At 51.5% G+C, this 16,838-nt stretch overlaps 1 protein-coding gene across 1 annotated transcript in view; it reads right to left on the reverse strand.

The window, feature by feature from the left end:
* FAM188B (family with sequence similarity 188 member B) overlaps nucleotides 1-16,838 on the reverse strand; it is an 81,289-nt gene that overhangs the window by 40,007 nt on the left and 24,444 nt on the right. The window contains exon 6 of the mRNA XM_015571253.1: nucleotides 3,242-3,300. Within this exon, the coding sequence (XP_015426739.1) occupies nucleotides 3,242-3,300 (59 nt within the window). The remainder of the gene's footprint in view (nucleotides 1-3,241; nucleotides 3,301-16,838) is intronic.

Raw genomic sequence — 16,838 nt, forward strand, 5'->3', positions numbered from 1 at the left:
GGGAGGGAGAGAGGAGGAGGAGGAGGGAGGAGGAGGAGGAGGGCAGAGGAGGAGGAGGGCAGGCTTTGCAAAAATCAACAGTGAGAATTTTTGCTGGAGGAGCAGAAATAACTCTACTATAGAGCCCAGAGGCCCAAAACAGAGGAAGAGAGTGATGCCCCCAGGCCTGAGGGCTCTTAGCAACGCCTTGGGCCAGATTGTTTCCTGGGGGAAAGAAGGGGCGATATTTAAGCCTACTTGGAGGCTTCTGTCTAGTCCGGGTTGTCCGGGCTGCACCAGGCTGTGCTTGGGCCTATGGACCGTCTGGGGGTGGAGGCTGGGGCCCAGGGGAGGCAGAGCGGCGGGTGGTGGCCCCAGGAGGAGGCAGCCCGCCTTGGCTTCTGCCAGGAGGACGTTGGCCCCTGTTCAGGACCACATAGCAGGCCACGGGCCCAGATGCGGCGGGACCGCCGTGCAAGGGAAAAACAAAGCGCCGCCGAGTGACATGCTGGCCAAGCAGACAAAACCGGCTGCAATGCCGGCGGTTTGAGAATTCTATTTTTAAGGCCCTGGCATAGATATCCGGTTAAAGAGAAGCAAGGGATTTGGTTTCCTATCCCATTCATTTGTCCCTTGGAGGAAACCATATGTAGAGGGTAATATATAACAGAGGCCCCATCCATCTTTTCCCAGTGCCCATGGGTATTTCCTGGAAGTGCCCAACACCCCCGGCTCGAGTCTCAGCACAGCACCCCTCAGGTTTCGGTCGATAGCAGACTCCATCCTCACCCTCCACCAGGGGCCCTTCCCCACACACCACACTGCACAGTGTCCGGATCATCCTGCCTCCAGAATGTCTCCTCCTTGCCTGCCCTTTCCCTCACTGTTACAGGAGAATGTCATTGTCTTTCCTCTCTGAAATCAAGAAATATATACACATATTATATATATATATATATATATAATATGTGTGTGTATATATATATAATATGTGTGTGTATATATATATAATATGTGTGTGTATATTTATTGATTGCAGAGAGGAAAGAAGAGGGAGAGATAAAAACACCAATGATGAGGAGAATCATCTACCAGCTGCCTCCTGCACGCCCCCTACTGGGGACCAAGCCCACAACCCAGACCATGACCTCCTGGTTCATGGGTCAGTGCTCACCCACTGAGCACACCAGCCAGGCTCTTTTCTATTTGCTCATGAAGCATTTTATTCACCTTGTGCCAGGGATTATGAGGGACAAGAAGGGGTGATCCTGAAACATCATCCCTGCCTTCAGGGAGATCCACGCCTAGAGGGGGAGACAGAGCCCCAAACGGGTAATACAAGGTCATCAAGTGCTAGAATGGAGAAGAGTGCAAGGGTCTTGAGAGCAGAGGGGAGAGGCAGGTAATTCTTCCTTTGAGCAGGGTCTCCCCATATAGAACAGGGCCTATCACCTCTTCTCTGGAGTTTTCCAGAGCCCTCACCAGTCTCCCAATGTCCAGGCTCTTACTCCCCCCCCCCCTCAGTGATGGCCCCCCACAGCCCAAGCGCTGCTGGCCAGCACAGCCTCTTCTTGCTGGCTGACCATTCAGTCACCCTCCAGCACAGCGCTCAACACAGGCCTTGCCCGGCCATGGCCCTCCTTCCCATCCTCCTCGCCCCGCACCCCACCGCTTCCCTTCCGGGCAGGTCGCCTCAAGCCAACCTCTCTCACACCCAGGCCTTGTCTATGAGGCTCGTTTCACACCTCTCCCTGGCAAGACTTTGCCATCCTTCACAGCCCAGTCTAGATCCCACCTCACTATGGAAACTTCTAGAACCCGCCACAGAACCTGCAGCGGCGCAGAACTGTGGGTGTGTGCTTCCTGCACTGCTGTAGAGGCCACTCTCTTCCTTGGTGCCACCCAGCCCTGCCTGCAAGGAGGAAGGCCCTCTATTCCCCTCCCCCTCCTGCAGCGGCCCCTGAGCTGAACCCAGGAGAGTGAACTGGGTGGGCAGAGTGTGCTGTTCCTCTAACTGATGTGACTCCTGTTTCCGCCCAAACCTCTCCCTCTCTCTGGGCGACGGGTTCCATGGGCTCTTCTATCTCCTCCTTTTCTAAGCCCCCAGCGGGGCTGCCTCCCTCTGGAAAACACGCCCGGGTTCTGGGAGATTCGCTAAAAGCCTTCCTTCCACGAGAAGCCCGTGGGACCTGAAGGCCCAACGGCTTCGCCTTGTGCTCAGACAGGAGGGGCTCTCAGAGGAAAATCTCCCACTGAGGCTCCTTAGAAAGGCTCCGACGCCAGCGCTTCCTGGCTCCGTGCTCCGGTCTGCTCCTGTCTGCTCCTGTCTGCTCCTGTCTGCACAGCCGCGCACCGAAAGGGCCTTCCCGGGCGGCCCAGCGACCCCACCTGCCCGCCTGGTGATTCAAACCCTGAGGCACCTCTGGAGCAGCCAAGCAGGATACACACTCCCTGAGGCCTGCCCTGCCTTTCAGCTTCTTCAAAGCAAAGCCTCAGATGGCACGTCTCACAGTCAATTCTAAGGACCCTGCTTTCTGCTTCAGTTTAAAAGGGAGCCTTAAACGGGGAGGAAAGTGTGTGCACAGCTCTTATGTGCCACATGGCCCACAGGTAGGTTGCTGCTTCCAGAAGAGCAAATGTAAAAGGCACAAGCCCCATCCTCGCTGTCTGGTGGGCAGCTCGTCATTCTCCATCTACCACTGCCTTTGGCAAGCCCTGCAGACACACTGTCTGGGGGGCAGGGAAGGGTGGGGGGGTAGAGAATTACAGAAAGAGGGAACACTGCTTCAAGACTAACACGTGCATGCGGAGTTAGGGGTCTACATACGCGCAATGCACCCAGCTGAGCATGCCCTGTGCACCTCCCTGCTCTTATGTCACCTCAATCACACGTTGGTAAGTGTTGCAGGGGGATGGACTTCCCAGGCACAGCTGGGCCAACATGTTGACTGAGACAATCTTCTGGAGGCCTCTGTGGGTTCTGAATGGCCCTAGGAACCTCCAAATGCAGAAAAGGCTCCTGGGGCCCCCAGGGTGGACCCAGAAATGCACAGACTTCTTAGGTTTCTCCAGGAGCGAAAGACGGGCGGTGCCAGTAGACAGCAACCAAACAGGAGCTTGCTCTGCTCCCGGCCAGCCATCCTTCCTGAGGTCAGGGGGGAGAAAGGAGCCCCCGCCCGCCAGGAGAGGGCCCCACCACCCGCCACCTCCCACGCAGAGCACGAGAAGACCCCTGGGCCCTGGTGGGCAGAGTCACACCTACCGAGCTGAAGGGCCCCCAGCTCATCATCGACCTTGCAGGGCACTGGTACCTGATGTTTCCTAGAAAAAAAGAAAACGTCACTACCAGGGGAGGACAGCAGAGAGAGGCCAAGGGCAGAGAGCGCTAGAGGGGGTTCAGGAGACGGGTTCCCCCAGCCTGGCCCTCCGCCCTGTGTGTGCCTTGTACTGTCACTCTCCCTCTCTGGGCACCAGGTTCCATATTGGATGGACCGAATAGTCTCCATGGTGTCTGTCAATGTTGTTACACACACACACACACACACACACACACATACTCCCACCCCCTTTCACACACACATACAACCCCCAACAACACACACACACACACACACACACACACATCACAATGTAGCTTGACACTTGCCAAGAACCTAATGCAAGTTACTTTGCTGATGTCACCATGATACTGCTGGGAAACACACATACACACACACAAGTTCTTGTAATCATTACACAAATTGCTTTCATCTCATCTCTGTTTGGTTTCCTTTCTCCAGCTTTCCTGTAAAGCTTTCAGCAGCCATTTAAAATGCACCAGAGAGGCCAAAACCGGTTTGGCTCAGTGGATAGAGTGTCAGCCTGTGGACACCAGAGAGCCCGGCCAATGTGGCTCAGTGGTTGAGCGTCCACACATAAACCAGGAAATCATGGTTCAGTTCCCATCCTGGGCACATGCCTGGGTTGCGGGCTCAATCCCCACGAGGGGGCATGCGAGAGGCAGCCGGTCAGTGATTCTCTCTCATCACTGATGTTGCTATCTCTCTCTCCCTCTCCCTTGCTCTCTCTGAAATCAATTTAAAAATATATTTAAAATACTTTTTAAAAAATGTACCAGAGAACCTGTGCTGTGCTTCTGATGGGTAGACTCAGGTGTATGCTTGAGGAACTTTCTTAAAACGATCTACCTGTATTTAACTCTCTTTAGGTTTTTCTGGCCCTCCCACAGGCATCCCTCTGAAGTAAAGCAAAATCATTTTCTAAAAAGAATGTATTAAAAATAACAACATGACATAACTCTCTGAAAACCCATTTGCTATGTTAAACTGACAGCTCTTTTGATGGTGACATTGAAATATGTTTTCCTCCACCATCCCTGCAGCGTGAGATATGACTGAAGTAACAATTGCAATCTTGCCACGGTGGGTCCTATTGAACTGGCTTCCTCCTGAAGATGAATGAAGGGGCGTGATGGGGGATCGCCCGGGACGTGCAGTGCCAAACCGGGCACTCCTGCTTGTTCTCCGGGTCTCCTACGCTGGTGCTGGAACACAGAGCTCTTCACCCTCCCCCTCCAGGCAGCCCTCCCCGTCTCCTGGCCTCCCCTACTCATAAGGCCATTTTCCTCCATTCCAAACCGCCCGTCTATGCCCCTGGCTACCAGAATTCTGCAAGCATCCTCGTGGGGAATGGGGACAGAAGGAGCTGGAAAGAAGTGTGAAGGCATGGATGGGCGGTAGAGGATGTGAAAGGTGGATGGTCAGCACAGAGGCTGTGTCAGACCCACCCTCCCCAGTCCCCACACTCACATCAGAAGCCTCCACTCCACCAGCTCCGCCACTAAAGGCCAAGGACTCGAGTCCCACCTCTGTCTAAACCTTCTGGAGACTAAGACGAGGTGCCCTTCCCTTGCTGCACGTCAGCGTCGCTGTCTGAAAGCGATGCCTGAGACACAGGTGCCTGATGGGCGCGAGGATCCCCCTTGGCCCGCTGCGAGCAGAGAACAGCAGGGGCTGCCCGGGCATCTCTGGAACATCTCAGGGCAGTGACGCCTCTCGGGTACCCATCTCTGCTCTCTGCCTTCTCATCTCTCACCCAGACCACTGCAACAGCGTCCTGACTGGCTTCAGGACCCCCAGTGGGGCCCTCACATCTTCATATGGGTGTCAAAGGCATCTTTCTAAAAAGGAAAGTCGGGCCATGCTGCTGTCAGGCTGACCTTCTTCAAAGGTTCCCCATCATCATCATCATCATCAATAATCATCTTCATAAAAACGACAGTGATGTAACAGCAAATATGCTGCCTGATCCTTTGGCTGTCCCAGGCACTGCGCTGAGTGTCTGCAAGTATCAAAAGCCCTCTGCTTCTCAGAGGAGCCCTATGAAGTGTTACTGCACTGAGCCTCAGAGCGGGCCAGTAATTTTCCCAGGGTTGCACAGCAAGTAGGTGGCAGCAGAGGAATTTGAACCCAGGCAATGACTCCAAAGACCCACACATACTGCTTCCTTATAACATAATATCCAGGGCCATTAGGGTGCCCTGTGGGCCTTCTATGACCTGGCCACCCACTGCCCGAGCTCATCCCACTCTGCACCCTCACGCCCCCTGCATTCCCTCCATGCCAAACTCCTCAGCCGAGCCTCTATACCTGTTTACAAGCTAGAACGCCCTTTGGCAAACCTACACTAGTCCTCTACAGCCCTGACTGAGCTGTCACCTCCTTCTCAACTCCAAAGCATGCATTCATTCATTTCGTCAATCACTCACCCAGCAAACATGTGGCCCGTATCTGGCAGGCCTGTCTCCCTGCCCAGGGAGACCCAGCCTTGTAAAATGAACAGACATAAATTGCAATATGAGGTGGTGTGGTAGGTTGAACAATGGCCCCCAATGAAATCCACACCTTAGAGCCTGTGAATGGTACCTTATATGGTCTAAAGCAGCGTTCAGCAACCAGTGGTCCGTGAGGTCCAAAAGTTGGCGACCGCTGGTCTAAAGGACTTCGCAAATGGGATTAAGGATTTTGAGATGGAGGAGGGTACCTGGATTACCCAGGTGAGACCTTGTAAGAAGGAAACAGAAAATCTGACAGAGAAGAGAGCTAATGAGACAGCGAAAGCAGAGGTTGGAAGGTACTAGGAAGTTGGAAGAAGGGGCCACAAGCCAAGGAATGTGGTGGCCACTAGAAGCTGGAAAAGGCAGGAAACAGAGTCTCCCTAGAGCCTCCAGAAAGAACTAGCCCTGCCAACACCTTGACTATAGCCCGGGGGAACTGCTCTCAGACTTCAGTCTCCAGAACAGTGAGCTAATAAAAGCAATGCACGTGGTAAGAGAAGTAACCGAAGAACAAAGGACTGGGATTCTCCCGGCTGCCTGTGTCCCCTGTGCCCAGCATCGAGGCAGTGCTCCTAGATGGATGCTGAGGATCAAGTGGCCCTCATAGAGGCCGGGTGACGCCCATAAGGTCACACAACTTACATGTTCAGAGCCACGGCTCAAACCCAGGCTGCTGGCTCTTTCTTCTATTTGATGCTGCCTGTGGACCATGGGACAAAGTCCAAACCTCCCAAGTGGCCCCCCTGGCTCCTGAGGGCAAAGCCATGAGGCACGAGGGTGGCCACGAGTCGTGGTGAGAGGGTGGGGTGGCGTTCCCCCCAGTAGGGTACAGAGGGGCCGCTCCCGGTCATGGGACTTCCACCGGGCGCCATCCATCAGCTGCGAGAGCCCCGCTCTGATGCTTTGTGCCGTTTCCCGGATCTCATCACCGAGGAGACTTCAAGCAAGCCCACACCCGGGAATGCGCCTTTGTTCCTTTCATGTGTCCCTTTGTGGCATGAGCATTACAAAGTTTAAAAGGTCAGTTTAAAAGCATGTTCTTGCCTTTGAATGAAAACCATTATGAAAAAACAATGACAAAAAGATAAATCAAGGATTCAAAACACTTCTTCAAAAGATGATTGTGCCAATAACCCAGAGACTTGTGTCAAAGCGTGCTCCTAATAAATCCATGGGAAGCAGGCTGCAGACAGCCAGCTCGCCTGCTGTGGCTGTGCCGCCACTCCCATCTAAGAGCCTCCCTGTGCCCCAGGGAGAGGCAAGGCCAGGGCACTGCGGGGTTCGGAGCTACCTGGGGCCAGGACTCAATCCCTGGGTAACTGAACCTCGGCTGGGTGGAAAGAGCCACTTGGAAGCTGGAGTTCTTATCCCTGCTCCCCCCACTCCCTGTGACCCTGGGCAAGTCACTCACCCTCTGTGGCATCCGCTGCCTCGTCTGTGCCTCGGGGAAGCCTGAGCGTGCCCACTCCCTGTGGGGCATGACCAGGTTCAGGGCTCTGAGAGGTCGTGCCGGGCCATGCTACTCTTGCAGATGCTCTGCAGCTTATGTATCCCTATGGGCAGAAGATCACACCAGCTCTTCACATAAAACCAGATGAGATGACCTTTCCTGTATGGTGGTACTGGATGCTCGGCTAACTTAGTTATGGATTCCAAAAGAAAGGTATCCCGTGGGAGTGTAGATGTTGATCACTCACTGTATGTTATATTTGATGGAAACAGAACCCAGTGTGAATGGAGTCCAAGTTGATTCATGGAGCACAGGAATCCAGAATACAAGAAATCGACATAAGACTTCCCAAGCCAATGATATCCTGGCACAAGAACCGAAGCCATGTAGAATTAGCTGGGGCACTTCCACAAGGAGGGCCATGCAAGATTCCCACATGGCGGAGAGGAGAGAGACATCTGTAAAGTCCCTACTGAAAATATGCTCAAAACAAAAACCTATTAAATGTATCAGAAAAGGATGCACCGTAAATGAAAGCCGGCTAAAACAGCAAGCAGGACTCCCACGAAGCCGAGATAACAGAACAACAATCTAAGACTTGTAATTTGAGATATTAGAGAAAGCTTTTTTAAAAATGAAATGAAAATCGTAAGAAAAGAAAAAGACTATGAGAAAAAAAACTGGCAACTGTAAAAACTAAATTGTCTCATAAAAACTAAAAAATGTATGGGCATTATAATGATAATGGACAATAACATATTTAATACATTTTTTTAAATATATGAGCCTGCTTCTAGAAGAGGAAGGGAGGGAGCGATAGGTAATGGAAAGGTCTTCTCTATAGAATACCATCAACTAATAAGTCAAAAAGAATGATAAAAATTAGGAAATCACCGTTTTATAAACTCCTAGTATGGGGAAAGGGCACTGACGGATGCTAACACCACTGGTGAAAGGTTTTTGGGGTTAATAATAGCCTGAAAGTTACAGATTCCTTATTCATTGCAGAAGGGAGGTTACCTTTATAATGATGGAGAAAGCACCTTCGTGGGGTGACCCAACTTCGCATCACCAAAAATAAAGCCACCTGGCCTCAGGGGCCCCTGGTGTGATGTAACGGGAAATGTGCAGCATCGTATGTGTGCTGTCCTTGCCAAAGGTGTTTAAAATAAACCTAATAACAAAATAGCCATATCTAGAGTGTGGTCAACAAGACTACACTCACCATGAAAAACTAAAGAACGGGGGAAAATTGTTTGAGATTAAAAAGAGGCTGGAGAGACATGACTATGCTAAACTCAAGCCTAGAAGGTATTCTGGAGCCACTTGGAAGACATCTGATTATGGGCTTCATGTTAGCTGTTACTGAATGAATGTGCCGTTCCTTGGGTGTGATCATGGAACTGTAGTTACGTAGGAGAATGTTCTTATCCTTAGCTGAAATATTTGGGGGTAAAATGTCATGATATCTGGATTTTACTTTCAAATAGGTGTGTGTGCTACAAATACATACTCCATATAATTTAGATGGGACAAGAAAAGAGAGGAAAAAATTAATGAGACAAAATCTTAGAGTTGTTGAAGATAGGTGAAGGTTATATAAGTGTTTGCTGTACTATTATTCCAACTTTCCTACAGGTTAGAACGTTTTAAAAGTTGGGAATAAACTCTTTGTAAGCTTAAACAGGAGACCAGATACAGTGAAGAGATAACAAATGACTAGGAGCTATCAGATACATCACTCAGAATGCAACTCAGTCAAAGAGAGGAAAAGTATCTGAAGGAGCAAATAGAAAAAAGGGAGGGGAAATTTCAAGTCCACTAACCCTCTAGAAGGAGTCCCAGAAGGAAAGGCTAAAGAGAATGCATGAAAGGAACTTACTGAAAAGACAACTGCCAAGAACTTACCGGCTGGGAATCCAGAGAAACAAAGTAGCGTCAAATAGTGCGTGTGACAATGAGTGCACACCCAGAGTGTCCTACTGAAACTACTGGAACACCAAAGACAATGAGAAACACCTTAGAGAAAAGATAAGCAGCAATTACGCAAACAAGCAACGTGTTTAATGTTCAAAAGACTAAAGGTAAGGACAAATGAAGACATTTTCAGGCAGAGACTAAAACGGTTGGCCGTCACAGACCTTCACTGAATGAACTACTGCAGGATTTACTTCCGGAAGAAGGAAATGAAACCCACAACGTCGTGAATGTACTCAATGCCACTGAATTGTTCTCTTTAAAATGGTTAACTTAAAAAAAAAAAAAAGGAAGGAAAAAGAAAAAGTGTGGCAAAATTAAAGTATACAATATAACAGGACAAATGATTTCAGGTATATCAGTAATTATAATAAAGCAAATAAATTAGCCTCATCAGCAAAAAGAGACACTGAGGTTGACTCTTTAAATTAGCAACATGCTGTTTCACAAGACACATGACCCAAAAGGTGAAGAGGAAAGCATGGGAAAAACCAATCACTTGCATGCCAACCATTTAAAAGCCACTGTAGCTAAATACTATCAGATAAAAATAGACTTTGGGATTAAAAGCATTATTCCTGATAACCCTATCTGTTACAGAATAACAAAGAGAACAATTTGACAGGAAATATTAGCCATCATGAACCTCCATAAAATGAGGTTAATAATAGTCCTACCTCCAAAGAGGATGATATTAAACAAGTTAACATGTCAAATACTAAGAATAGTACCCAGCACACAATAATTGCTACAGGAATAGCTGAGATAATGATGACGATGGTGATGGTTAATGAGGCTTATAACCTTGATTCCAAAAACCTAACACTTACAAACACAAGTGAAAAAATATGAAATAAAATAATAGACAATTGCATCAGCCATGAGTTCAAAGAAAATTATGACCAAATGGGGATGTAAGAATATTGTAACATTAGAAAATTGAATTATGTAATTCACACCAACAGGTTGCGGGGGGGGGGGGATGTCAAATAATCTCAATAGATAAGAAAAAGCATTTTAAAAAATAAATACTCATTACATATTTTAAAAATAAGAACTTAGCAGGCTCATGGGAGAAGAGGATTTTGCTCTGCTTGGCACGTGTACCTGGACCCTACAGAACATCCTAACACTGAAGCCTGGAGCCTCCCAGTGGAGGCAGTGGCCAGATGAGGAATCCATATTCCACAAGATTCACAATTATCTAGAGCAGCGGTCGCCAACCGGTGGTCCGCAGTAGAGATACACTAGAGGCAACACGACGAGCGACACTGACAAGCACCGCGCCGAGTCCAGCTTCCTGACACAGGTCCAGCTCCTGCTACTATCCAGCTTCAAACAGAACATCCTTTTGGAATGAGCCAGAGGGTGAGATGGCAATGAAGCCGAGTGTGCACATGGGAACTGGACAGACCTGCCACGGGACCAGAGAGGAGGGGCATCGCCTAGGGGTACACTAATTGCCCGGCGTCTCCACCTCCATGTGACCAGAATCGTCCTTGGGAGGCTGCAAGGGCCATGACATCCAGGATTCTGGGCTTCAGCTCTGCAGACCCAGCCCGTCCCACAGCGAGGGTGCCACAGTGCGCACTGAGGGGTGGCTGCGTTTGCTGGTTTCTGCTTCCCAGCAGTGACTTTGCACAGCCCTCAAAGGCTCTCAGCAAAGGCTGAGCTTCGGGAGGAATAAGACGTAAAGAGGCGGGCAGGTCCCCGAGGGCAAGCTGATCTAAAAAGAACTTTGATTTAATCCAACTTCTCTATAGAAGGGCAGATCTTTTCCTTTTCCCTCCCCTGCTCTCCATTTCTCTTCGGCTTCCTCTAGAAGCTCAGCCAAGCTCCCCCAGCAAGAACGAGGTGTGGAATCGGAATCAGAATCGTGGTGAGCTGGAGCTGGAAGGGGGTGTGGGGGTCACCTCTTCACAGATGAGGAACCTGAGCTCTGCAGAGAGGAAGGGGCGGCTCCCGTGTCCTTGGTCCCAGGAGTCAGCCCGAGGGGGTCCGTGTCCGGCATCGGGAAGGGCCCCACCCCCCTGAGCCTCGGAATCAGCAGGAGGTTTTAAAATTAAGCCCTAACGAGCGTGAGGGCTCCTTGGGGTTGGGTTATCGAGAAGTCATCGTGTGCACAGGCCACCACAATGTGCAGCGATTCTAACAGTTGCCAGCTCTGTTGACCTTCAACATTTAAAAAAAAAAAAAAAGAATCTTTTTTTTCCCCTCTCTTTTCTTTGCTCTTTAGGATGTGGAAAACCTGACTAGAATTGCCTGGTCTGACATTTCCTGTGAGAAAGCACTGTTTGGATACTGTGAAAGCAATCTGCCTTAACAATTCAACCCAAATACATTATCTTCCTGAAACCAGTGAAAAACCTTCACTGGGAATTGGGCTGCCAACCCAAGTCTCTCTCATCCGGGTCCATGATGACGAAGGTTGGACAAAAATAGGGATCATCCTGTGAGGACAGATGGAGGGGAGAGGGAGGGGGGCACTGATGGCCCTGCATCCTCCTGGAAAAGCCATCGGCCTGGCCCATCCAGCAGGAGGGAAGACACGCTGTACTCTGCCTCCTGGACCATTGTTCTTCGGGCGATGATTTCGCAGCTTAACTATCTTTCCGTATGGCCCCTCCCCACGGCCTTTGGAACACACCCTTGACCAAAAGCCTGCAGAGCCCGAGCAAGATTCGAAACCGAGTCCACAGGCCTCCTCCTCCCTCAAGTCAGGCCGGACTCGGGCACATTCCAGGAACAGAGAAGAAATCTACCCCCGTCGCCAAGGCATCGGATGGGAGGGTTCTTTCAAGGGCACACAACTGGCAAATAAAACTGAGCCAGGTGTGGCCTTCCCGCATATTATTCTCCCATTCTCCCAATTGGCACCAGGCCCTGGCACACAGCTGGTTTAATGGACGCTCCCTCTGGACGCCGAGGACCGAGTTCCCCGGTTACGGCCATCCATCCGAAAGGGCTGGAGAGGCTAACCCAGGCCTCCTCGTCTAATCCTTTGGCCCTAGCAGGAGCGGGGCTGGGAGTGGGAGCTTTTGCCAAGGGCCCCGGGGTGGTGGTAAAGCCACAGAGAGACTTTTAGGCTCCAGAGTCCCCTGGGTTGGTTTTCGTCTATCCCCGCTGGATGTCAGCAGCACTGACTGCATTTTCTTAAGACACAAAACGCACGGTGAGAGGTTGGTGACACTTCCCTAAGGGACTGAGCTAGCGGGGCTTCGTGGCTCTCCGTTCCTATGTGCCGCCCGCCCTTCACTGTGGCTGCAGGTGCCTGGGTGTAGCTAAGACCATTCCTGGAGGAGACCGAGAGGCAGGCGTTTTTAACACTTGTTTTTGACATGGTGCCTGGCCCAGGCCTCAGGGCCCGCACCCCGAGTGAGCTCCGGCTGCACGCCCAGCAGGTGGGACCACCGAGGCTGCCCCTGGTTGGGGCTCCTGGCAGTGGAGTGAGGACCCAGAGATGCCCTGCCTGGGACGAAGGCTCCCCTGCCCGCCCTCCTGAGGCTGGTGTGAGGCCCCAGGAAGGAAGAAGCACCTCGACACCCCGGGCGTCTGAAGTACCGCTAGGAGCTATAAAAGGGGAGGTTCTAACGCGCCGCCTAGAAGACATGACCTAAGAGTTGCCGCCGGTTTCCATAGCGGCCTGGAAAGCTGTGTGGAGATGTTGACTTGGCTGCTAGGAGAAGCCGCTTTCTGGCACCTTCACTGTCCTAATAAACGCAGCATGTGCAGGGGGGGCTGCCCAGCGGGAGAGGCCGACTTCCTCCGAGTCCCATTAAACACTGAGTCCACATAGGCTCTGTGTGGTTCAGTATGCCAAGGGGTGGCCTAAAACCACTTCTGGGATGAAATGTGTTCCGTTTGACTCATAAAACGTTCCCCTGACCAGCATTAATAGAAGAGCCGTGAGCAGTGACTTTGAAATGATACTGTCTGGGCCCCAGGTCAACTTCCTACCAATTTGAAAATAGAGACATTTGGGTTCATTTGCCTTTAGAAAAGGAGAGGAGGCTTACGCTTACATGACACTTCTTGTTTTTATTTATTTTTTAAAATATATTAGTATGGATTTCAGAAAGGGAGGGAGAGGGAGAGATAGAAATATCAATGATGAGAATCATTGATCAGCTGCCTCCTGCACGCCCCCCACTGGGGATCAAGACCGCAATGGCTAGTATGCATATAAGATCTTTAGTTATTTTGTGGAAGAGCCACACTCAAGGGGATAAAGAGCCACATGTGGCTCGCAAGCCGCAGTTTGCCGAGCCGCAGTTTGCCGACCACTGTCCTAGCTCATAGGTCGATGCTCAACCACTGAGCCACACTGGCTGGGCAACACTTATTTTTCGAGTTCATGTCTTCCCCCAAGTGGCCCTGGGGAAAAGCCGCCTCCCTGGGCTCCCATTTTCCTCTCTGTGACATTCTGAGGGTTTAATGTTGCGTAGCTTTGTCCCTACAGACAACTGTTTATCTGGGGTTGTTTCTACTTTACCACCCGCTGCAGAGCACAACTCTGGCGGGAGGAGGCACAGAGACCTTCCAGCCCTGTTTCCACAAGTGAGGACATCGAGGATCAGGAAATTGGAGCACAAGCCAGTGTGTGACACGTGGCCGACGATGACTGAGGAAAACCAGCCACAATACGGGGCATCTTTCACGGGCTCCGTTTGGTCATTGCAAAGGCTGGACTTTTAGTTCAAGATTATGTCTATATTTAAATTTTATAAAATTGTTTTTATAGCCTTACTTAGCCAGAAAAATAAGAAGCCCTAGCAGTGTGTTGGCACAGTCTTCTGTTTTTGTAAAACTGGCAAAAATTAGATATTTTTATACTCTTTGTCTTAAAGAAGCCACCCAAACTGTGTTAGCTTCAGGCCCACAAGGTCGGAGTCTGATTTTTGGTTTTTGTTGTTGTTGTTGTTTTGCTGACCCATGAATTCCCAGGGACCCACTGCACCAGACGGCTAACCCCAAGTCTCCTCCAGCCTGCAGTCCTGTCACTGCCTTCCCCTTGCTGGTACTGAGAAAGGCCCGGCCGAGACCGGCCCTAGAGCGTCTCTTCCCTGCACGCACAACGCCAAGAAGGAACCTCCAGGAAATGCCGACCGACTCCGAAAGCACAGAGGGCCGATTGTTTCCTGGGCATTTCTTAGAAAAAGGAGAAACCTGCTGCTGGAAACCCAAGTTAGCTCTGCAGACTCACACACGCCCAGGGAGCTGTGGGGCTTCCAGGGGAGCCAGCCCAGCCAGGGCCAGCACACCCGGGGCTAAAATTAGACATGCCCTAAGCCAGCGGGCGGCCACCGGGCCTCTCCTGCAGCCGTTTTCACTCGCAATGGGGTGTGAGGGCCCTTGGTACCAACCAGGGCGTGGTTTCCTCCCTCCACACCCCTCTGGGGTCACCATCCAGCCGCTAATGAGGGCGCCCAGCTGTTCAGCACAGGTGGCTGGTGGGTGGGCCCGGCAGGTGGGGTGTCCAGGAGGGAGCTGGGATGTGGCTGAGAACAGCCCCTCAAGGATGGGATATCTGAGCTGGAACTTGCCGTGATCCCCGAGGCGAGAAGCACAGGGCCCGCCTCTCTGGGACTCGGAAGCGGGGACTCCGTGCAGCGCAGGGCAAGTGTTCACTCCAGAGGAGGTAACAGCATTTGTTTGAGTTTCTCAGAAGGAAAAACAGAGATCAGAGCAGCACAACCACTTTCCTCCTTAGCAGTGGAACTTCTCAGATGCGGAATGGGGCCCTTGGCAAGGCTCTGGCTTCCCTGGTTTCTAGAAATCCGGATCCAAATCACCCAGGCAGAGTCTGGAGGCACCCGCCCTCAGAACCCCCTGGCGTCCTCCCTTCCAGGCCGGGCCCTCCTGCCACCTGGCCCCGCGGGGCAGACGTGACGGGGCCTGCAGACGGCAGCCCCTGCGGGATGGCGTGGGCGGGAAATGGCCCCAGCAACGCGCCAACAGGAAGAGCTTTGACCAAAGGTATCTGGAGCTTTTTCCAGAACAAATATAAAAACCATGTGAAGCCGCTGGACCCACGTTGGGCAGCCGCTTGTTGGCCTGGAAACAAATGTCACGTTGCGCCTCACTGCGTGAGTGTAATCACAGGATTGGGGGTTTCGAGAAAACATCCCAAGAGTGAGGAGGGAGGACATGGCCAGCGAGCACTGCCAGGCGTGGGTGTGCGGCTCCAGCCTCGCGGCGAGGGCAGGCATCGGCTCCACAATGCCCATCAGGACGACACTGAACGGGCTGCTTTCTCCACATCTGGAAAATATGTACAAGCTATTGTTTCAGCAACAGCCGGGCCATGGTCCTGGGCAGGAAAGGGCGGCCACGCCCCACTCACGCCCTGTGGGGCTCGTCCCGGGGCGTTTCCTGGGCCAGCCTTCTGTTTTGTATCATCACCCGCATTCCAACTTTTATAGAAACACTATGTCCTTATTACACTTCTTTACGATGCTTACTGAGCGACGAGAGAGAGATCCTGTTGACTATTCGTTTTCCCTCTTTGTTCCATGTGGTTTCTATTTTCCCTTTTTATTTTGAAAAATGTTAAACCTACGGGAAACGTAAAAGACCGACGCAATGAATACCAGCATACCCTTCACTTAGAGTGACAAACTGCTAACATTTTGCCATGTTTGCTTTCCCCTCTCTCCAGACACACCTACACACACAAACACACACACTGTGTTTCCTGAACCATCTGAGCCTGTACCGCCTAAGAACAAGGTTAATCTCCTACCAGATCCATGTGGGGCTTATCTGCATGGCAGCCCTTTGAGAGCCAGGACCCTTGTTTACGATGTCCCAGACCCTGCATCGGTTCGGGTGTGCCCTTTTGGAGTTATTTTCTTTAAAACGAAGAAAAACATCGGTCGTAATGCCTTTATTAAATATTAAGTGGGCCGGGATTGCTTTTGGCTTTTCTCTAAAATGGATACTCTGACCTCTCTGCCTAGGAGTGCCGTGATTTTAAGGAGGCCTGGTTGTCCACACACGTCGGCTAGAAAGTGACTGGAGATTCGTTAGGAGGCTGAGAGGGGGCGGGAGGGGAGGCTCTGGGTTGCCGAAGGCTGTGTGGATGCATTTCCTTGGCAGTTCCTGGCGCCGGCTCCCAGACGCTCATCGAAACGCTCTGCACGTAGCCTCTGGAACACGAACACTCAGTGTGTCACTGCCCCAAGAGGAGTGAGCGTGGAGCGGGGAGGTGGTCTAACCACGCCTCTCATAAGAGCCCCATCCCTGGATGCGGACAGAGTACTTGGTCTCGGCGCCTGTGGGTGACTGTGTAGTTTGCTTGAGCCTCTTTTTTTCTCATTCAGAAGAGACCTCACGTGAAGGAGCCAGGGCTGAACCAGGTGACCCTGGGATCACAGGAAGCAGCACCATCAATAACAGGAATACCATCCTGCTCCTGGGACTCTTCATTTCTCTTCCCTCCTCCAGGCCCCACCGAAGCCCTGGGCCCCATGCAGGAGCCAGGAGGAGGACCACAGCCACGAGGCCCCGGCCGGGCGGCTCGCTGGGCAGCCCGCTGTCCAGGCCGGGCCTCGGGGGTTTCTGGGAAAGAGAAAGGCAGGAGTGGGCATCTATGTC

This window comes from Myotis davidii, unplaced genomic scaffold (assembly GCF_000327345.1).
Source record: "Myotis davidii unplaced genomic scaffold, ASM32734v1 scaffold125, whole genome shotgun sequence".
Classification (NCBI taxonomy): domain Eukaryota; kingdom Metazoa; phylum Chordata; class Mammalia; order Chiroptera; family Vespertilionidae; genus Myotis; species Myotis davidii.